General features: G+C 48.0%; 2 protein-coding genes across 3 annotated transcripts in view; both read right to left on the reverse strand.

The window, feature by feature from the left end:
• The window catches only part of asic1b (acid-sensing (proton-gated) ion channel 1b), a 373,411-nt gene that overhangs the window by 146,888 nt on the left and 202,374 nt on the right, over positions 1 to 24,149 (reverse strand). The window lies entirely within an intron of this gene.
• Positions 13,423 to 13,956, reverse strand: LOC130106787 (actin-related protein 2/3 complex subunit 3-B-like). The gene has a single exon (XM_056273041.1). The coding sequence runs from the start codon at positions 13,954 to 13,956 to the stop codon at positions 13,423 to 13,425; it is 534 nt and encodes a 177-aa protein (XP_056129016.1).

Here is a 24,149-nt window from a genome sequence, read left to right on the forward strand (position 1 = left end):
GGAACAATACCTACCACCTCCAAAAAAAAAATTAGGATCATAAGTGCATTTTTGCAAAAATGCATATTTTGCATAATGCCAAAACATTTCTAAGTCCCAGAAATTTTTTTTTATATAGGTGAAAAAAATCAAAGATGCTCAGAATCGTCTGAAATGCCGAGAAAAGTGGTTTGTAGCCATTTTTAGAAAAATGCATATTTTGCATATTTATGCATAATAATGCAAAATTTTAATTTAATTTTCTGCAATTTTTTATAGGTGCCCCCGATCATCCCCAATAACCTCCAAAAAGAATCAAGGCCCCAAGTGCTTTAGTTTGGCCGTTTATAGACTCTCACACAGACACACACCAGACACACATTGTGAAAATACAGGAGTAGATGTTTTTGTCTTTTGTGTCACACTGCTGTGGGCTGGGGGAAACAGAATTTCGGTTCCTTTGTGTACGCAAGTACATGATACAAAAATGACAATAAACTGTTCCTGATTCCTGATCAAATCCAACGCATGAAACCTCCTTTTCAACAGCACCGTTCTGAGCCCGGTTATTCATAAAGTTCTCATTTCCGTTTGGTTTTCCGCCCGCATGCTCCCGACTGGTACCTGACGGCTCAAGCTCTGTGACAGGCATCTGTGTGGAGACGGCGTCCGTTGAGGCGGGACATGACGGGCATACGTCACGGCTCTGCTATCCGACCCCTGCATCCAGGTCAGCCCGTAGGCCCTGCAGACACGCTGAAGGTTAAGATGGTGATTAGAGATGGAGGATGACTCCCTGACCTTTGTTCCTCCGCCTCCTTATCGATCGCCGCAGACACAGTTGTTTAAATAAGCCCTTATCTACTCGGCTGTGTGTTGCGAGACTCACGGATGAAGAGCGCCGTACGTGGTCCACACGCCTAAACGCAAACGCATACACACCGAGCAAAAAAATTAAAACACGGCGCTTTTGTTTTTGCCCCCATTTTTCACGAGTTGAAGTAAACGAACCCAGATGTTTTACGACGTGCGCTATAAGCTTAATTCTCATATTTTGCACACACATCTGTATACATTTCATCTTATTTCTGTTTCATGTGTTGCCATCATCCATCCATCCATCCGTTATCCGAACCGCTTATCCTGCTCTCAGGGTTGCGGGGGATGCTGGAGCCTATCCCAGCAGTCATCGGGCGGCAGGCGGGGGAGACACCCGGTACAGGCCTAATCCACCTATTTGACAAGTGTGACAGCAGCATGCTAACCAAACAGCATGGTCATCACACAAGTGTTCGTTAAGACGGGGAGGACAAAAGCACACTAAAATATGCAGTGTTTGGTGCACAACAGCAGGCCAGAGATGCCACTAAATTGGCATGCTGACTGCAGGAAATGTCAACTGAGCTCTTGCCAGAATAATGAATGTACATTTCTCTCCAGTAAGCCGCCTCCGGAGGTGTTTCAAAGGTTTTGAGAGGACGTAGCCCTCTCAAAACCTCTGACTGTAGACCACAACAGCCCCGGACCGCTGCTATCCGGCTTCTGCGCCTGTAGGATCGACTGAGACCGGCCACACAGACAGCTGATGAGACGGTTGGTTTGCACAATCGGAGAAATTCTGATCAACCCGTCTGGGAGGTTCTTCTGTGGCATGATCTGATACCACTGTGTTGGTGTTGCTCCAACGACATCATAATTAATGTTGCTCCAGGAACATCACTGCAACAGACCAATCATGTTGTTGTGCTGACGTGCCTGTACGACACGGGGAAAAAGATTTGAAAAATACCAAAGCTAACCTACCATAACCTACCATCGGGCAGCACGGTGGCCCAGTGGTTAGTGCTGTCACCTCACAGCAAGAAGGTCCTGAGTTTGAACCCCGGGGTTGTCCAACCTTAGGGGTCATCCCAGGTCATCCTCTGTGTGGTTTGCACGTTCTCCCCGTGTCTGCGGTGGGTTTTCTCCGGGTGCTCCGGTTTCCCTCCATCATCAAAAAGACCTGCATGTTGGTGTTAATACTCCTGTCTGTGCCCCTGACCGGGGCACGGCAAGACGACCTGGAGTTGGTCACCGGGTGCTGCACGGCGGCTGCCCACTGCTCCTAGCCACACAGCTAGGATGGGTTACATGCAGAGAAGAATTTCCCCACGGAGATTAATAAAGTATATCAAAATCAAAAAGAAATGTATAACTTCAAGCTTAATAGAACAGTTACCTTACCCAAACCTTAACTGATAGCTAACCCACAAGCTAATAGCTAATCCAGCAACCGTCTTTTCCCCAAGTCGCAGAGGCACGACAGTGCCACAATGTGATTGGTCAGTTGCAATGATGGTCCCGGAGCAACACCAGTTATGATGTAGGAACTACATCAACACGGCGATATCAACTACAACTTCTTCTGTGTGCTCCATGTCCTAACCAGGGCCTACCCCAGAATGCTGTATGGAGCATAACTGTCCTGAGTGGGCAAACTTTCACCGGCGATGACCCCTGGCATGCTGGGGAAGAGTACACTTCAACAACGACTGCCGGCTTTAGGTGCATCGGGCAGATGGAAGGTTGCGCGTATGATGCCATGAGCCAATTTTGTTGAAAGAGTGGCCCACGGAGGTCATGGGGTTTTGGTATGGGCAGACATACCATAAGGACAAAGAACGCAGGTGCGATTTGACAACGGCAATTTCAGTGAGATCCTGAGGCTCGCCGTTGTGCCTTTCATCCGCCGCCATCGACCCGTGTTTCAGGAGGAAAATGCGCAGCCACATGCTGCAAGGCTCTGCAGCCGGAAACGTCCCGGTTCTTCCACAGCCGGCATACTCACCAGGCTTGTCACCTATGGAGCATTTTTGGGATCGTCTGAACCGGCGCACAGGACAGCGTTTACCAGCGTTTACCGTTTCCAACAACTTGGCACATCCATTGAAGAGGAACGGCAAGACGTGCCACAAGCCACAATAAGCAACCTGATCAACTCTACGTGGAGATGTTTGTGCTGTATGAGGCAATGGTGGTCAAACCAGATACCCACTCATAATTCTGTTCCATGACCCCGCCTTGTGTTTTTTCCCCCCCTTTGGTGGGTGGGGGTTATCTGACCAACTGAGGTACACTTGCAGCTCAAACGATGTGAAATCAACAGATAAGTTCCTCCAAAATTTTCAGCTGATGTGTTTCCATTTATGAACTTCGGTTTTGTAAAATCTTCAAAATAACCGATCAAGTGTTGCATTTAGACCCCCCCCCCCACTTTTTTTCTCCCCAGTTGTACTTGGCCAATTACCCCACTCTTCCGAGCCATCCCCGGTGGCTGCTCCACCCCCTCTGCCGATCCGGGGAGGGCTGCAGACTACCACATGTCTCCTCCCATACATGTGGAGTCGCCAGCCGCTTCTTTTCCCCTGACAGTGAGGAGTTTCACCAGGGGGGACGTAGGGCGTGGGAGGATCACGCTATTCCCCCCAGTTCCCCCTCTCCCCGAACAGGCGCCCCGACCGGCCAGAGGAGGCGCTAGTGCAGCGACCAGGACACATACCCACACCCAGCTTCCCACCCGCAGACACGGCCAATTGTGTCTGTAGGGACGCCCGACCAAGCCGGAGGCAACACGGGGATTCGAACCGGCGATCCCCGTGTTGGTAGGCAACGGAATAGACCGCCGTGCCACCGGGACACTAGCTTTTTGCTCAGTATATAAACTGTGTGATACATGTGTTCCCATTTCATGTCCCCAGAGTCTCCTCATCTTGTGTGATGTCCACGTGCTGGAGTGGCTAAATATAGAAAATGAAATGTCTGATGTCAATCCCCTTTTTTCGGCCGGCGCTGCTCCTCTAATTGTGTGTTTTCCCGTTCTGTCGTTCGTTAAGGCATGGTGGGGGGTGGGCAACTGCTCCTCGGGAGAGAAGTCAGGACAAATATTGCTTTTATCTCTCACCAGCCGGCGCGCGGGAAACTTCATAATGACTCCTCAGATAATGAGACGAGCATGAGAGACGTAATTACAGTGGAAGGTGGTGCAGCGCCGGGGCACTGTACTCTGCTTCCTGTGACGGACCATGTGGAGAAAACAGAAGAAACACGAATTACCCGGAGGACAAAAACAAACTGAGCAGTCAATGAGAGAGAGAGAGAGAGAGAGAGAGAGAGAGAGAGAGAGAGAGAGAGATGGTCGTCTGCTCTTTTGTTGCTTTTTGGTCAACCCACAGCTTCCAACTGTCTTCAGAATAACAATAAGAATATTTGTCCTCTCCTATTTTTCCAGGTCCTTTCCGAAAAGAGAAAATCCGGTCGAAGTCTGAGGCACAGTCCTGAAAGAAAATGTGAGCTTGGGGCGTCTGGATGCCGTAGCGGTCAATTCTGTTGCCTACCAACACGGGGATCGCCGGATCGAATCCCCGTGTTACCTCCGGCTTGGTCGGGCGTCCCTGCAGACACAATTGGCCATGTCTGCGGGTGGGAAGCCGGATGTAGGTCTGTGTCCTGGTCGCTGCACTAGCGCCACCTCTGGTCGGCCGGGGCGCCTGTTCAGGGGGGGAGGGGGAACCGGGGAGAACAGCGTGATCCTCCCACGTGCTACGTCCTCCTGGCGAAACTCCTCACTGTCAGGTGAAAAGAAGCGGCCGGCGACTCCACACGTACCGGGGGGAGGCATGTGGTGGTCTGCAGCCCTCCCCGGATTGGCAGAGGGGGTTGAGCAGCGACCGGGACGGCTCGGAAGAGTGGGGTACTTGGCCAGATACAACTGGGGAGAAAAAGTTTGATGAGTGATGAACAGCTTCACCTTTCTGTGATTTCCTTACCTGGATTATTGAGCATGCATTAAGACATTGCTTAACATGGTTTTCCTACATAAAAAAGTTAAAAGTGGCTGGAGGCACATCTTCTCAGATTCAGGACACATGAATATGCAAATATCACAGGCCTCACGCCCCGCCCACCACCGCCGCTTGCTCTGGGTTGACTGGTCAAAGAGCGGTGCATATCAAGATGGCTAGCGTTAGAGCAAACATCGGCTAGGCTCAGCCATACATGTTTGAGCCTCAGTCAGACCCAGACTCAAGACTCTGGGGTGGCATGGCTCAGGAGGTAGAGCGGGTCGTCTAGTAACCAGAAGGTCGCTGGTTCGATCCCCGGCTCCAGCAGAGAGCGTGTCGAAGTGTCCTTGAGCGAGACACTGAACCCCTAACTGCTCCCGATGAGCAGGTTGGTGCCTTGCATGGCAGCCTCCACCCTCAGTGCATGAATGGCTGAATGTGAGGCATCATCCATTGTAAAGCGCTCTGAGTGGTCGGTAGACAGAAGAAGTGCTGTATAAATGCAGCACACTGACCTCCGACTCTGTTTTGCACCAAAATCGGCAACTAGCCGACGTATCAGAATGGTAAGTGCAGTTAGCATCTTCTATTTGTTCATGTTGTTTGTTAGCTTGCACACACACACACATACAGACACACGAACACACACAAACAAACCTAATAGCACTCAACGGGTGAATGAGTCTATACAATTGACTATTCAGTGAATGCCAAACAGTTTAACAATACAGAGGCAGCCATCAAAGAGATCCCTCAGTATACGTTCACAACCAAGTTAACACGCCATATCGTCGCTCCACCCACTATCCGAACCGCTTATCCCGCCCTCGGGGTCGCCGGGATTGGGCGGCAGGCGGGGAGACACCCTGGACGGGCCGCCAGGCACATCACAGGGCAACAGGGCACGGCAGCAACTTCAGCTGCTCCTAAAACACTGACTTCTGCACAGAACTGCCTTCTATGAAAAGTAGCAAAGTAACGCAAAACCTAGCTACACGGCTACCGGCAGGCGCCAGTTAATGGTAAAGGAAGGCTACGAGGTGCTCCTCAGAACCACCCGGGGCAGGTCACAGTAGATGGAGTGATTTGGATGATGTGCCCATTTGATAGATTTTTCATATGTAATGTTTTTCTTAGGGCTGGTTTGGTTAGCACACCGTGGGGTTCAGTCAGGGCCTTCAGTAACAACCCCCCCCCTCCCTGGTCCACCCCCCCACACACACACACACACACATTTCTCATATGGGTGCCAATACAGTCAACACAGCCACATACAAAATACACCATCACACACTATATGCACTACTGCATCAGCACCAACAAGACAGACAGCTGATCTTCACAGAACCACAACCCCTCGACACTGTGCGCCACAGCAGCTACTGCAGCATCGTCGCATCAAATCTTCACCACATCAAATCATTTTCAAAAACCCCAAAACACGGAAAACAGACTGACAACAGAGGGTGGAAGGAATACCTGACGACCAAATTTTGTGTTTTACCAAAATCAGCTCCGTCACACGACAGTGTGTAATGGCGGCTGGAACATTACCGCGGGACAGATTCCTGACGGAGAGCCGCCGTGTGCAGCGTGCGCAACATAACATGACACACAATTCAACAACGGGCTTAAAAAACACACTTGCAGCGGAAGCCCACAATGGAGAGGAGATCACTGCACGCTCCCGCAACATCTGTTCGGGAGTCCGTTTAATCAACGACCGCAGCACCGGACAACATGTCAGGGAGCCGGCTTAGCGCCGTCGTTGGTAGCGGTCTATTTCATCAGCTCATATGAAGTGCCTCATATCATATATCCATTTCCCCCCATACGAGTTCTTGTATTACCTCTTGTGTGTCGGTGTGTATGTGGTGTAATAACCCTGTGTCTGACAGTATCCGCTGTGTTTATTTTGACGGAAAAGTTTCTCTCGGTCGTGAATTTTTCTCATCTTGGATTCAGTTATCTGTTCAGTTTCTTGGCTCAGTTCATCTCAACCTTGGTATAATAAGCCTCATGGCCACTGGCTATTTACTGCAGACCTTGGCTGGTCTGGACCAGTACAACACCGGTAACCATAAAATAAGCCCCCCCCCCCATACCAATTTCAATCAATCTGCCAATCAATCAATCAACCAAGCTTTGTTTATACAGCACATTTCATACATTAAGATGCAATGCAATTAGGGGTGTAAGAAAATATCAATACACTCGAGTAGCGCCATATTATCTGTGGTGATACTGTATCGATTCTCCAAACCACTATACTGATTTTTAATTGTTTACATGTAAAGGGTGGCGGCACGGTGGCGCAGTGGTTAGCGTGGTCGCCTCACAGCAAGAAGGTCCTGGGTTCGAGCCCCGGGGTAGTCCAACCTTGGGGGTCGTCCCGGGTCGTCCTCTGTGTGGAGTTTGCAATGTTCTCCCCGTGTCTGCGGTGGGTTTCCACCAGGGGCTCCGGTTTCCTCCCACAGTCCAAAGACATGTGGGTCAGGTGACTCGGCCGTACTAAATTGTCCCGGTGTGTGTGTGTGTGTGTGTGTGTGTGTGTGTGTGTGTGTGTGTCAGCCCTGCGTGATGGACTGGCGGCCTGCCCAGGGTGTCTCCCCGCCTGCCGCCCAGTGACTGCTGGGATAGGCTCCATAACAGATGGATGGATGGATACATGTAAAGGTTTGTGACAAACATGTTGTTTTGTGTGTAACCCCACGACCGCTAGATAACAGTGTTGTAATCTATCTTCAGCCATTTGACTCTTCCACTGCAACCCAACAACGTAAACTGAGACAGGAAGTAGCACAAGCACAAAGAACACAGGCCTATGAAATCGCAATATATGGTGATATATTGAATCGTAACCCCTGTGTCATGATACGTATCGTATCACCTGTATCATGGTAAGTATTGCATCACCTGTATCGTGATACGTATCATATCGCCAGATTCTCGCCAGCATATAGCCCTAAATGCAATGTGCATTAGATGAAAGTGCGCGGATAAAAAGAAGGTAAAAGAAGATAAAAGGAAGAATACAGTTGGAATAATTGAGCTATAATAAAACCAAAAAATGGAACTGTAATAAAATATAGTGACAGAGATAAAACAGAATAATTAAACCGAATGACATCATTCAAAGTAGAATTGCTTCAATTAAAACAGACGGAAACCTTAATTAATTAACGACAGTTTAAGTATCAATAAATTAAAGCAGAAGGGGTTACCCAAGGTGAACGAACGCACGGCTAAAAAGACGTATTTTCAATAAAAGCTGCTGCTGAAGTGTCTGTTCTCAGTTCCGATGGGGAACTATTCCATCATTTAGGACCGGACCGTATACACAGAACCACCAGTCTCAGTTCGTCTTCTTGTGATAGTTTGGAGGAGACTGACTGGTTCTGGGGGCCGGTAACAAATTCATACCGCATTTTGTTAACGTAAACAGGACAAAGTCTGCCAAGGAATATACATATATATATGAATCAGTTAAGGAATCTTAAAATCTGATTCTAGCAGTAGCTGGCAGCCAGTGATGAGAAGTCAGAATACAGCAGGAGGGATGTGACGACTTCACACGCTAAGAACAACCTGATAAGCTTATCTAAACCCAAACCAAATTTATTTTCTGCCTTGTTCACACAGTTCTGACACCTTTTCTTCTTCTGGTGACCCAAAACTAATAATCTAGTTCAGGACTGGGCAACTTTGATGATAGAGAGGGCCATAAAAAGGTTATCCTCACTACCAGAGGGCCAGATTGTGCAGGCCTCTTGTGTGTAACGACCACGAATGACTAGATTCACTAGCCCTCGGCTAAAGGGTCAGACCCTTTAATCGACTGGTTAACGTTGTCGCCCGTGCTGCGGAAGATCCGGGTTCGCGTCCCGGCTGCGGCGGTTCCCAGGCTTTCCCCCAAATTCGCCACATTGGTGTCAGAAGTGGGACGGTGAGACCATCGGAAGCATGTGTGCCAAGAGGCGTGAGGGAGCTGGTATGCTGAAGCGCGGGGACGCCTTTCCCAAAGGAGGGGGGTGGTGTAACGACCACGAATGACTAGACCCGCTAGCCCTTGGCTAATGGGTCAGACCCTTTAGTCGACCGGTTAACGTTGTCGCCCGTGGTGCGGGAGATCCGGGTTCGTGTCCCGGCTGTGGAGGTTCCTGGGCTGCCTACCAAATTCGCCACGTGTTTTGAGGGTGCGCCCTCTATCAGTGAATAGTATAATTACAATTGGGATCCGGTTCAAATGTGGTCAAATGGCCCGCTTGCTTCCAACGCTAGTGAAACCAAACATTTATTGATATTTGGAAACTGACCCACGGGCCGTACAGAGTGAGGGTGGGGGCCAAATGCAGCCCACGGGCCACCAGTTGCCCATGTCTGAACTAAATATACGCTGTTCAGACTCAGGGACGGCTCATATTGATGTCTGTATAAGTCCATACCTCTATTTAAGATCATGGTCCGGAGAGTCCACACGTCTTGACACAAGTCTTATCTTTCTCTCGTATTCATCTTCCCGTTTACGGATGGCTGCATAGCGTTTGCAAAAGGAAAAAAAAAAGGGGGGGGGGGTTGAATAGACTAGAGCAAACGCACAGTTCAAAGAAACAAAGAAATACTCATGTGGCACATATTAAATGTAAGGCTTCTTAAAGCCAGAGCCAAAAGTCAGAGGCTGATTAAAAACCGTTCTAAGTGCCAGGGGCAAATGGTGGGGGAAAGATCAGGACATAAAAGGAAAATCCTCATCTCCAGTTGGATCCTGTACATGGAGACAAAGCAGATAAAACCTCTCCTGAATTTAATAAACACTGTCATCAAAGATTTAGCACGGAACTTAATCCATTCCTTTTCCTCTCCTTTCACCTTGACTGTAATGTATTTGGTTTCTGCCGGATTAATTAATCCTCAAGAGCAAAAATACCAATTCACGCAAACGACTGACTTATCAATAAATTTCCAAAACCGTTTAGCAAAATTAATTCCGGTGAATGAAGCGAGTGTGAGCTGCCAAGACCGCGCCATATTTTCATCATAGAGAAAGAGAGAGAGACAGAGAGAGAGAGAGAGAGAGAGAGAGAGAGAGAGAGAGAGAGAGAGAGAGAGAGAGAGAGAGAGAGAGAGAGAGAGAGAGAGAGAGAGAGAGAGAGAAGGCTCTGTGCTAAAAAGCCTTGCTAAAGCAGAGTAATTAAATGTACCTTAAGGAGAGGTGGCACTTCAAATTGAAAAGCATTACTTTGGCTATCACACCAAAATTGGGTTTTGATCTAAACTGCATTCACGCGTGGGATCCCCACCTGTGTATTCGCGGCTACAACTAACTGGCTCTCTTTAATCTCCAATTATCTTAAAAACAGAGCGAGGACCATTTATTGCTTGAGACACCGCTATTTATCACATCCTGGCGCCGTGAAGACAAACAAGCCCGCTTCTCTCATTGTTTTTCATCAGGCAGACGTGAGGATTTGCTTGATGAATTAAGATGTTTTTTAATCAGCCCCATCCCTTGTTTGAACTGCAAATCATTTAACTGATGTGACCATGACCTTCCCGGGTCAGAGATAAAGCACCCTGCCATACTCTCATCATGGATAACTTATATTCCACCTGACAGCCCGTGTGAAGAGCATCTGCTAGAACGAAAAGCAAAAAAGTCTCCTCCTTTTGTGATAAAACTTCTTGGACAAAAAGAGCCACATTAAAAAAGGCAACATGGGCTCGAGACAAAACGAGTCAAGTCTCAAATTCTACAGAATGTAAGCTGTTTTTGTAAAGAGCAGTATGTAGTTACACACACACACACACACACACACACCCCTACTTTCTCCTCAAATATTGCATATACTTAGATCTGCAACCACACTCATAGTTGTACTTTTTATACTTCAAATTTAGTTTTTGATGTCTGCTCTTATTTAAAGGTACAATCCTTAATTCAAATGCAAACCAAAGGGTTGCCCCGCTACCAAGGGCGTAGGAGGGAGTTTCATATTGGGGTGGGGTGGGGTGGGTGGGAGTGGGAGACAAAACCCTGTAGGGAGGTCCGAGGGCATACTCTCCCGGAAAAATGTTTTAAAAACGGGTTTAAACTGCCATTTTACAACAGTTTTCAGCAAAGAACATGTTTCATGTATTGATAACAGTGCAAGAAAGCAACACGCACCCAAGTGCAACAAAATATGCACGTAACCTGCCTGTAATGCATGCTGTAGATGCTGCACGGCCTTGTAAGGTCAGGCTGCTGTACTGCATGCAACATTGTCATGTCTCATATTAAGCTTAACTAGCTAGCAAAGTCACCCAACAGCTTAGCAACACATTATGAAGTTACCAAACTACCAGAACACAGTACTCTGAAATGAATGTAAACGCTATATAAAAACACTGTATCCACAATAAGTTCAATACATGTTTCTTTCATCACAACGACGCGTTTATCTTTTCAAAACGGGTAAGTAGACTTTGTGAGGGACTTCCCAAACCTGTGAGTGATGAGGAATAGAGGAGGATTCATCGTTGCTGCCTTGAGCGCCACTGCCACGTCACTGCAGTCACGTGTCGGCGGGCCGCCGCCAGTACCAAAGACATGGGGAGGAGGGGGGACTCTTTCGTTGTTGTTGTTGTTAATAATTAATACTTTTACAAATTGTGGGGATGGAAATGACATGAATGCTGGCACATACATGGAGTACATGCCCAATATTATGTATATTTGTACATTTAACCAGAGGTGGAAAAACCCGGTCCAGAAAGTAAAAACCCTAACCCTGTCTTTACTCCATCCGTGTATTAAACCAGCTAATTTGGGAAACTAGTCAGTGCAATCTGATGGTTTAGTACATGGGTGGAGTAAAGACACAGTTAGGGTTTTTACTTTCTGGACCGGGTTTTTCCACCTCTGCATTTAACTTGTAGTGGATATTCTTGTTTATTGGGGGACTTTTTCACCTCCTCCCCACATTGACAGGGACTTGTCCCCTCCGCCCCGCCCCCCCCCCCCTCCCGGTTCCGACGCCCTTGCATACACACACCTATTCTGTTTCTCCTCTAATAATGCACATACTTAGATCTTCAATCGCACTCATATTTTTACTTTTTATACTTGCAAATGTAGTTTTTAATGTCTGCCCTTGTTATCAAATGCAAACCAAAGGGTTGCCCCGCCACCAAAAATACAAAACACGGGATGTCCGACCTCCCAAGTTGATTGACAGGTCTCTTAATACAAGGACTAAAAAACAAAAACCCTAACTCTGACGCTGCAGAGAGTTTGTTTACACCAGTAATGGTTCGTAACATTGAAGTAAAATAGGTCCATATTTCTAATAAGGGATCAGCTGAGAAAAACTCTAAAGGTTTATAATACACCTCCATTTATATGGTCACATAATTAGGGGGCTTTCACACCTACCTCATTTGGTCCGGACTTCCGAACTTTTCACTTTGAGCCGAACCAAAATTACAAGTGGGAAACCTCTCCCGGATCAACCAGCCGAACCTTGGTCCGACCAAAAGAGGTGGTCTCGGTCCGGTTCAGTTTTTTTTTGTGTGGATGGTTTGGACTTTCGGGACCAATTACAGGAAGTTCCGGCAGGCTATCGTCAAAACCGGAAGAAGGAAACACGCGCCTGTCCGACGACGTTATAAAAAGTCAACTGGGGAAAAAAAACTAATTAAAAATGCGAACACTTTCCAAATACTTTCAGAGAGGATTAAAGTTCTGTTTAGTTAAGTTTATGAACGTAAACGGCTTCCATTAATTGGCAATCGTAGCTAAGAGATGTCGCGCGTTTCCGGGGGTTTCTTCTTCTTTCCTTTCCTTCAACCCACTGCGTCTTACAACAAAATCAACGAAGAGCGCCCCTCAGTGGATGAAAATAAAACTATCAAATTTTGGGGAAAAAAACTAATTAAAATGCGAACACTTTCCAAATACTTTCAGAGAGGATTAAGGTTCTGTTTAGTTAAGTTTATGAACGTAAACGGCTTCCATTAATTGGCAATCGCAGCTAAGAGATGTCGCGCGTTTCCGGGGTTTCTTCTTCTTTCCTTTCCTTCAACCCACTGCCTCTTACAACAAAATCAATGAAGAGCGCCCCTCAGTGGATGAAAATAAAACACTATCACATTTTGGGGAAAAAAACTAATTAAAATGCGAACACTTTCCAAACACTTTCAGAGAGGATTAAGGTTCTGTTTAGTTAAGTTTATGAACGTAAACGGCGTCCATTGCTTGGCAATCGCAGCTAAGAGATGTCGCGCGTTTCCGGGGGTTTCTTCTTCTTTCCTTTCCTTCAACCCACTGCCTCTTACAACAAAAATTAATCAAGAGCGCCCCTCAGTGGACGAAAATAAAACACTCAAATTACGACACAAAAAGCGTCACATTATAAGCCATAAACATTACACAGAAGGCTTTTTTTGGGTTTGGTTTCCACGATTGCTTTATTGAATTAAGCACCAGCTTAACGTTAACACCCATATTATACCCAGGATATATCATTCAGCTTCCACTCGGCATAAAGTCATCTTGGTCGAACAAAATAACCCAAAAGAGGAAGAGAAAAGTCAATCCATCTTGCACACGAGTAGGATAGAAACTGGGGGCCTCCTGAGACGTTCACTGCCCAGGAGCTGACAGACTTTTGTTCATGAACTGCTTCTTGGCGAAACAAACCCACCACTTGCTGGGTTTATCTGCCTGAGGGTCAAACACACGATCACATAGCCTCAAGCCAGTCTCCTGCCGGATCTGCTGGAGATACGCCCTCATGGTCTCCTCCTCCTGCTTGTTGCTAGGCTTGGCGTACATGGCGTTGAGAGGGAAACCGGGCTCTCCAGGAATGGGAAAGTTAGTGATGCCCAGAATGTACATCTCCGTCTCACCTTGGCTCCTGGAGCTGCACTTCTGTAGCTTCTTTAGGCACTCAGATATGTACAGTGTAACATAAATCAACGTTCTGTCAGCCTCATTCTTGATTTCATAGTTCTTAAAGAAGACATTGGCTTTGAAGTAGTAGATGGCCTCATCGATGACATCTGAGTCCGCCTCCTTTGGAGCTGGTCCCTTGAACTGGGTTTTGAGGGGAAGCAAAGCCATGTTTCCCACCAACTGGTTGGGAGCACACATCAAGCTCGAGTGGTATGCCGGCATGCTGGACTATATCCGCCTTTCTGCTGGGCGAAGGAGGACGTCAGCTCCGCAGGATGCTGCTTCAGCCGCAATGGCGATACGAGCCTACCCGCCGAATATATAACACGCCGACGTCAGAGGCACGCCCGTCTACGAACCAATCAACGTCAAGTATAGGGAGACAGCTACGTAGGCGATGACGACAGGACGTGGGTCGTGTAAAGTTGTTTAGTGCGCTCACGTTACAATGTGAAACCAAAACTAACCGGATCAAATGGGACAAAAACACGAACCTTGGTTCGGGCTAAATCACGACTTGGACCCTTCACGTGTGTAACCGGTTATTTTCTTGCTCGGTGCGGGATTCGATACGGGGTGTGCTGCACCACAAGGCGACGTCACTAACCGCTCGGCTAAAGGGTCAAACCCGTTAGCCAGTGGCTAACGTGTCTTATTAGTAGTTTACAGTCGTGACCGTCCCCGGAAGCGCGCCCTCGCGCTTTGTTCTTCCCGCGCTCCGAAGAGACTTCTGAGGATCTGCACACTTCCGGATCCCGCCGCTGCCACCAAACCGGTTGTGTTCTTGCCCGGTGCGGGATTCGATACGCGGTGTACTGCACCACAAGGTGACGTCACTAACCGCTCGGCTAAAGGGTCAGACCCGTTAGCTAGGGGCTAACGGGTCTTATTAGTAGTATACACGTGTATATGCCACGTGTGACAGAGTACGATACAAAGTTACATTCCTTGTACGTGATCATACTTAAATTAGAAACAGACTTGATTTCACCTGCTTGAGGTTTGTGGCTCAGATTTTTGAATCGTCACCTTCAGGGATTGACTTTTTTTTCCCTTCTGTAAATGAAACGTGGACCCTTTTTTTGGAACTAAAACATTCATGCACTCGGCGGAAAATACACAGTACAGCTTTGACACGACAGTCAGAGAGATCCTATGAACCACCAACGAACATCGTGGTCCCTTGAAATAACTCCGTAGACAAAAACATCTATTTTTAAGAGGCCGGACATGTAAATAAAGGTCCAAAACACAAAGGCTCGTGTCTTCACTCACAGCCTAGCATAGCATGGCGTAGCCGGAAGGAAAGGGGGCGGAGCGAGAAAAGAAGGAAAGGGGCGGAGCGAGAGAAGAAGAAGGAAAGGGGCGGAGCTCTTCTCCACTGAGCTCCATCTTGTTATGAGCCGTATATATGAGTTGACGGGCTGATTACAACCATGGGCTTAAATGAAAGCCTAGAAGGTCCCCTTTACAATGATACAACACAATCATATATTAAATATTAACAAATAGGAAAATCATAGCCATTTCTAATTTTGGGCGATTAATCAATAATTATGCTAATTAATCAGTAATTATGACTAAACCGTAACTTGCACAGCTTGGCATCCGGCAGAAATGGATTCAGCACAAAAAAATACTGTAGGAACAACCAAGAAAACACTTTTACCCCAAAACGCCTACCACCTCATTTTCTGAAGGGTTTTTCCCCCCAAATTCGGCCCTGACTAGATGCTCTGAGCTCATCCGGTGTCAGTCTCCCTGCTGCCACTCCAAGATGTCTGGCATATTGTTTTAGTTTAAAACTGTGGCGCGTCAGTCAACACCAGCGCTACGGCGGAGGACCGGTGACTGCAGGGTTTCTAGCAAAGTCGCCCCCGGGGCCCCCATCTTTCTTTGTGTACCGAACGGTTTCCAGCAGGAGGGAGCGGCCCACTTCCATCTGTATCTGGAGTGGATGAACGGGAGTGGGAGAGAAAGAGACAGACTGAGGGATTTTGCAGGGATTACATTAAATTATGCACTTTCAAGGAAGTGCATAAATTATGTTTTGTGTTAAGAATGAAATTGATTTCTCTTTCAAAGATGTGGTAGTTGATTTGCTGCTGGCAAATTGTCTTAATAGTGTGTAACGATCACGAATGACTAGACTTGCTAGCCCTTGGCTAACGGGTCGGACCCTTTAGTTGACTGGTTAATGTAGTCGCGTCCTGGCTGCGGAGGTTCTCGGCTGCGCCCAGAATTCGCTACAAGCCCAGATGGCATCCAGATTTGGGCCAATTCAGGCAACGACGCGGCACTGATGGCCTTCTTCTGGCCCTGACAAAATGCATGTGAGCCTGAAGTGGCCCACATGTATAATAGCAAATATGGCCACCCAAATATGCCAAATCAAATGTGGGCCTTTTTTGGCAAAGATGAGGTGCTCTCGGCACATGTAATCTGGATGTGACCCTGAAGTGGCCCGTGTGGTAAATGGTGAATCTGGCCCCAATATCACAAAACAAATATGGGCCACATTTGGCACATATGTGGCACATGCGGCATTGCTATGGTTTGGTTCTGGCCCAGATCTGGCAAACAGGAGCGGACCGCCCAAGTGCCATCATTCCACGTGGTATGTGGGCCGAATGAAAGTGTCGGGTGTGGGACGGGTCTGGGCCACAGCTATTTTGCTGTCTGGGATGTGATTAACCCCCGGTCCATTATGCCGTACGCTGTGGCCGAGCCAGGTTAGGCAGCAGCACAGCATCATCTTGTCGGTTTGAGCCGGTTTTATGATATCTATTTATTCAATAGATATTTCAGCAGTGTATATTCTTAGCTATCATCTGACAAGTGTAGGTCTGCTGTGTCAGTTTCTTAGTTTTGATTGAGCTATTTTCTTATCCTTTACTGATGCAGGATCAGATGGCTTCAACATCTTTTGTCCATTTATAAGTTGTTAATAAACAGGGAGGGAAGTGGGACAATTATGCAAGCTTTTCGTTTTGTCTATAGTTAGATCAGCACACGCAGATTGTGCCGTTCTGTGACAAGGCCGCCGGTGTCGGAGCGATGCTGCACCCAGATCTATTTGATTTTTTTGTTCATTCAGATAGTTCTGGATTCAGGTCGGATTTTATGAGTGGACTGACTGCCCTAGTGTGTGGGGGGGTTTACGATTCAAGCCTCTAGCTGCCCTGTCTGATCAAGCCTCGGAGCCATCTGGATAAAAATCAAAGCTTTTTACGACCGAAATCGAGACAAGTCTGAAATCGTCAAGTGTGTGTGCACTTCTGTGAGTGCAGCCATAACCAGTGTGTTTGTCTGTGAGTGTAATCCGCAAGCGTCAGTCCTTCGGTGTGCGACGCCGAGCGGTTTTCCAGTGGGTTCTAAGAGTTTTCTAGCGTGTTCCCGGTTTAAAGCATGGCAAAAGTGATGGGAAGCTGAGTATCACCGCCGCGGCACACCTTTAGGAAACACCACCTCCACTACAGCCGGCACAGACACCGCCGATGACACATTCAGGCCTCGGCCTTGGGCCCGCAGGTGCAGTACACACTTAGGTCCTCGAGTTCCCGTTCACACTTCCCATAATCACACGGCGGAGGTTAACACAGTAGCCTTACAGCCAGCTTCAGATGTGAGAACAAGGCTTCTACTGCGCTCTACTCTCCCTCCGCCTTTCTTCCTTCCCTCCGAGCCCAGAGTAGCTGAACACACGCCGGTACAAGCCACCCCCAGCTACAGTCGAGCATGTAAGACAGACACTGTGTCACTCCTTTAAGCCCTCCGCTCAGCTTGCATCACGGCCACGTCTGAACCCTGTGTGTCGGGCTGCTGTATCCTCAGCCAAGAGCGGCGGGTATCGGTGATGTACGAAGGCTGAGCGGCGGCTTGCCTGGGCAGAGGTCAGGGGAAAACCATCAGCAACTGCACTCTGACTGATGGACTGGCTTATTGCAGATAACAGATTTGGTGACAAAATAAAACTAAAACAAAACTGACTGCAGTTGGTGGTTGACAGAGTAAGATGCTACAGGATAATGCACCGATGGGAATTCTGCTGGCCGATACTCCCGTTTCTAATTATTTTAGACACACGTTGCAGCGGCACCCCGCAGAAATGTTTCATAGGGGGTGGCCACATGGGGCCACTGAAAATCTTGGGAGTGGCACACCCAAAACCAAAAGCCATGACTGACTTTCAGGAATTCTATGACGCTGTTGTAGTATACCATATGGGCTAGTTGAAAACTGTCAATATGAGAGTTAAGGAATCGCATACTGAAATACTTTGGGTTCTTATTTTTTCTGCATATGCAACTCGTGGCTGGGGGGGGCAGTGGGGGGGGGTCAGGGACAGCATCAGGGTGGCCGTGGCCACCCCTTGGGGGCGCCACTGACACATTGTCCGATGCCAGCCCAGATAGCATCCGGATGTGGGCCACTTCAGGCAATGATGCGACACTGATGGTCTTCTTCTGGCCCTGACAAAATGGATGTGAGCCTGAAGTTGCCCACATGTATAATAGCAAATATGGCCCAAATATGCCGAATCAAATGTGGGCCTTTTTTGGCAAAGATGCGGTGCTCTGGGCAACATGTAGTCTGGATGTGACCCTGGATATGGCCCCAATATCACAAAACAAATATGGGCCACCTTTGGCAAATATGAGGCACATGCGGCATTGCTATGGCTCGGTTCTGGCCCAGATCTGGCAAACAGGAGCGGACCACCCAAGTGCCGACATTCCGCACGGTATGCGGGCCGGATGAAGTGTCGGGTGTGGGACGGGTCCGGGCCACAGCAATTTTTCTATCCGGGAGTACTGATATCAGTTGTTTGCTGGTTACGTTTCCTCGAGTTTCGTGTTGAACCATTTAAAAGCATGCCCAGTATTTTAACTACACACAACTGTTATATAATGCACCAAACATGTATTGTTAATGAGATAAATTCATATTCATCCAACTTAAAGTGCATTCCTCCAGCTGGAACTGTGTTGCCGAAATATTCTCCTGTATCTGACGGACCAATGAACGGACACAGAGAGACCAAAACGAGAATGATGAGCTAGACACGCTTCACGCTGCTTACACTTTAGATGACTGTTTTCAGTTGCAAAGGAAGACTGAGGTGATCATCAGCACCCGGTGTAAAGATTTTCACTTGAACGGGTTACTGTATTCCAAAATGTTTATCGTCATTGGCCGATACTGATTATTTTATTATTTATCGGCCGGGGCCGATTACCCGTCCATACATCGGTGCACCCCTCCTTAGGATAATTTCCGATGCAGATCCTCACCACGTCTGGCACAATGGGAGAATGCCGGTGTCTATGACGGAGGTGGCCTGAGGAGCCTCCAACGGCATAGCTAATGGCATCCTCTCTCTAATGTAGGCTGCGTGCTGCCGTTTCAAACGGGATCTCAGTTCCTCGCGCTAATTACTCAAAAGGCAAAATGCGCAAAAAAATCCACGATGGGAAGAGCTTAGCTCAGCACAAGCCCTGCGCCGTCTCTTGGAATCGTTTCACTCCTTTAAATAGAAGAATGCATGTGGTCCGTGCCTATGTTTTAACACCGGCTGTAAAGGCTGGACATTTCTTAATCATCAGATGGAAACCGGAGCGATAAACCGCTGCACTGCATGCTTGTGTGGATCAAAATAACATGTTTTGCTTGGTTATATCCGCACAAATGCGTTGTTGTAAACCCTCTATTTAATCCAGGAGGTCTTTTGCTGGGCATGAATGTTCTTTTCCAGGGCTGCCTTGCTTTACATTCATAAAGTTACACACATTCAAGTCGGGAGGCCGCTCAGTGCAACCGTAAACAACATCTCAGTCACGAATTCAGACCTCTGGTAAATTACCAGTTTGCATCCCTGGGTGAAATGAAACGGAAACACAATGCTAGGAAACACGTTGTTAGGAGAACCAAAGGAGGTGGGGGGGGGAGGAAAGGGGGAAAAAAACGATGTGTGGCTGCTTATGTTCACCAAGGACAAGTGTGGAAGAAAAATATTTTTTCACTCGTCGGCAGACTCTTGCAGCCACAGTGTAGTGCTATCACAGGCACAACGGCAGAGCTGTGACGGCTGTTCTCCTGCTGGCCTTCAGCTTGTGAGACAAATAAAAATCATCCATCCCCATCAACACCTCAGTTTCATGAGGTCACCCCACGGCGGGGCCTTTATAGCTCTGCCACTTCACAGTAGCTCACTGTAAATTCAAATCACCATCCTTAAGACCCTCGCAGCTCTTCCAGTGCCCCATAATGGAGTAAGAGATGAGATGAGATGAGATAAGATGATGAGAGGCGAGATAAGATGAGATGATGAGATATGAGATGATATAAGATGATATGAGATGATGAGAGATAAGATAAGATGAGATGAGATGAGATGATGAGAGGCGAGATAAGATAAGATGACGAGATATGAGATGAGATATACTTTATTGTCTCTGAGGGGAAATGTGCTTTGGGCTGTAGTGCTATAAACAGCTGCACTCAACTTGATGAGATGAGAGATGAGATAAGATCAAATGAGATGATGAGAGATGAGATAAGATAAGATGACGAGATATGAGATGAGATATACTTTATTGTCTCTGAGGGGAAATGTGCTTTGGGCTGTAGTGCTATAAACAGCTGCACTCAACTTGATGAGATGAGAGATGAGATAAGATCAAATGAGATGAGATAAGATGATGAGATGATGAGATGAGATGAGATGAGATATACTTCATTGTCTCTGAGGGGAAATGTGCTTTGGGTTGTAGCGCTATAAACAGCTGCACTCAACTTGATGAGATGAGAGATGAGATAAGATAAAATGAGATGAGATATGATGAGATATACTTTATTGTCTCTGAGGGGAAATGTGCGTTGGGCTGTAGTGCTATAAACAGCTGCACTCAACCTGATGAGATGAGAGATGAGATAAGATCAAATGAGATGATGAGAGATGAGATAAGATAAGATGATGAGATGAGATGATGAGAAATGAAATGAGATGATGAGCGATGAGATAAAATGAGATGACGAGATATGAGATGAGATGAGATATACTTTATTGTCTCTGAGGGGAAATGTGCTTTGGGCTGTAGTGCTATAAACAGCTGCACTCAACTTGATGAGATGAGAGATGAGATAAGATCAAATGAGATGATGAGAGATGAGATAAGTTAAGATGACGAGATATGAGATGAGATATACTTTATTGTCTCTGAGGGGAAATGTGCTTTGGGCTGTAGTGCTATAAACAGCTGCACTCAACCTGATGAGATGAGAGATGAGATAAGATCAAATGAGATGATGAGAGATGAGATAAGATAAGATGATGAAATGAGATGATGAGAAATGAAATGAGATGATGAGCGATGAGATAAAATGAGATGACGAGATATGAGATGAGATGAGATATACTTTGTCTCTGAGGGGAAATGTGCTTTGGGCTGTAGTGCTATAAACAGCTGCACTCAACTTGATGAGATGAGAGATGAGATAACATAAAATGAGATGAGATAAGATGATGAGATGAGATATGATGAGATGATGAGATGAGATGAGATGAGATGAGATATACTTCATTGTCTCTGAGGGGAAATGTGCTTTGGGCTGTAGTGCTATGAACAGCTGCACTCAACTTAAAACGATACATACCCAACTTAACAATACAGTGGCACGTCGAAGGCACAATAATAAATTACATACAACAAAACAAAAAAGATGTGACTATTGCACATGCCTTGTCAGATAAAGATCAAACTACCCAAACATAAAGATGAGCAGTGAAATCATAAAACCCATAAAACTCAGTGTCTCCGAGCTGCACTGCAGGGAAGGCTGCTCCAGAGGAACGAAACGCTCCAGCATTCATTCGGCCTGCTGACTCGGGCAGGACTCTCTTGAAAGCGAGACGCCATGTCGCAGCGAGACCTACATTTCATCTACGGCCTACACCTGCTTCAGCCAGGTCGGAGTCTGGAGCGTATCCCAGCATGCATTGGTCAGAAGGCAGCAGGATACCTATTAATCAAAAACTTTTTCATTATGAAGCCACCGTCTGGCCGGAATTCATTAGCAAAGGACTCGAAAGATGGAGCGGGCCTGGGCTCTGGCTGTAAACCTGTCTCTCACACCTCGCTGGGGACGTACTAGTGTTTACCGGAGAGGTCACCTACTTCCCACTAGTTAATCATAATCTTCAGATCTTTTTTTTACAAGCCAGGGACTCTTTTTTTCACAGCGCTGCGTCCAGTCACTGGACCCGCTGGCTCAGAACCGGAGGTGAAGACACACGGCGCGCCGGTCCGGCCGCAAACCCTCCCGAGGGCTCCGCTGCACAGACGCACAAACGCCACGGGAGAGGGCGAGGACACCAAGCTGGCAAGGGAGCGTGCACGGTCATTTCCGTCCGCCTTAACGAGCCAAGAAAAGACCCAATTTATCAGATGGACGTTAACGCAGAGCCCCTGCCACGACCAACAGCAGTCGTGCATGTGTGTGTGTGTGTGTGCCTAAACATTATTTGTGTGCTGCAGCATATTAAATGCCGCTACTTCCCCCTCGTTTGCTATTCGATATTACTGGACTGTGTGCTATTTGTATGGGTGTCTACTGGAATGCCGGTAAACCGGGTCTATTCCCAGACAATTGCACCTGTTCATTTATCAGGGTCCCTTTTCTGCAAGATCAGCTTACTGGCTGCTGCAGGTCCACACCAGCTGTGTGCGTGTGCACGTGTGCACGTATGTGTTTGTGTGTGTGTGTGTGTGTGTGTGTGTGTGTGTGTGTGTGTGAGAGAGAGTGCATTTGAGTCAAAAAACCTTTTATGCAAGCAAATAAGACACACACAAATAATACACAAAGCTTTTAAGACTAATTGGACCAATTTTTCCAAAACAAAGAGGTTTGACCTCGCATGAGTGTGTGTGTGTGTGTGTGTGTGTGTGTGTGTGCGTGCTTGTGTGGCAGACAGAGGCAAAGAAACTGAGAGATGCTCCCAGCAAAATGGCATGAAGCATACCGGCGAGGCAACACAATGTGTACGGCGCACGAGGGAGGCCTTGAACACCGGCAGACGGCTTAAGTTGGCAGGTTTCGGTGGGGTTTTGTGAGCCATAAGAGAGAGAGTAGGAAGGAGTAAGGGGGAGAGAGAGAGGGTGAGTGAGCGGGAGAGAGTCTACACCGGGTACGTTATTTCTGGTTTGCCCCTCTTGTGGCAGCGGTTTTCTGAGTGGACGCGCCTCCAAGTGTCCGCGGCGCCTCTCGGAGGCCGCGGACACTTGGAGGCGAGTGTGTCTACACATCACGATCCTCCTCACAATAGAAACGACTCCAAACCAACCCTATTGTGGCAGATTCGGGGGAGGGGAGGGGGGGGGGGGAGCCGGGAACCGCCACAGCCAGGACGCGAACCCGAGTCTCCCGCACCACGGGGGGGGGGGGGGACCACGTTAACCGGTCCACTAAAGGGTCCGACCCATTAGCCAACGGGCTAGTGAGTCTACACATCCGTGGTCATTACACTACCCCCCCACCCCCCCCCCCTTCGGGAAGCGCTCCCTCACCGCCCCACTTCTGACACCAATGTAGCGAATTCGGGGTGCAGCCGGGACGCGGACCCGGGTGGCCCGCACCCACGGGCGACTGCGGCTGGTTAACGTGGTGCGGGAGACACGGGTTCGCGTCCCGGCTGCACCCCGAATTCGCTACAATATGTTAACACTGTAAACTACAAGAGACCCACTGGCGGCGTCGCCCCCTTTAACCGGGCGGTCGGCAACGCGGCCTCGTGGTGCGGCGCGCCTCGGATCGAGTCCCGCAGCGGGCCTGATTGAGCTGCGCTACGACACTATTACCGTTTCATTCACGACGCTGTAAAAAACGTGAGTCGTTACCCCGACAAATACACAAAACCGTAGACGCTGGCAGCGGGCCCAGCGGGCCCAGCGGGCCCCGCCGGTTCTTCTTCTCTGGCTCGTGCAGCGCGGTCTCCTTCCTTCTCAGCGTGTCGCCCCCTGACTGAACAAACGTGCACCTGAGCGCCGAGCCAGCAGGGCCACAACGGGGGGCATCTGGGGTCACATAGCTGACGTGCAGCAAATGCAAGGTGGCGTTTGACACGTGTAGACCTGAGGCAAGTTGGGGGGGGGGGAGAGGAGAAGGGGACAGAGACGGGCTTAGAGTGATTAGGGGAGAAACACGTATACACACACATAGAAGGGGGAGACGAGGGAGGTGCTGCTGCAACAGTACATTGGTGTGGAGGGCAGTGGAGCGTTCCAGCCTCTGTGCAGGGTAAATAATGGTGAGTAAACAGCTAATGAAGCTGTGTGTGGGGGGGGGGGGGAGGGGGTGATGGTATCTAACGCATCAAGAATATCTCTGTGTGTGTGTGTGTGTGTGTGGGGGGGGGG

This window comes from Lampris incognitus, chromosome 2 (genome assembly GCF_029633865.1).
Source record: "Lampris incognitus isolate fLamInc1 chromosome 2, fLamInc1.hap2, whole genome shotgun sequence".
Taxonomy (NCBI): Eukaryota; Metazoa; Chordata; class Actinopteri; order Lampriformes; family Lampridae; genus Lampris; species Lampris incognitus.

What these genes read in the sequence shown, in the direction of transcription:
- LOC130106787 (XM_056273041.1), bottom strand. Translation starts at nt 13,956, where the DNA reads ATGCCGGCATACCACTCGAGCTTGATGTGTGCTCCCAACCAGTTGGTG.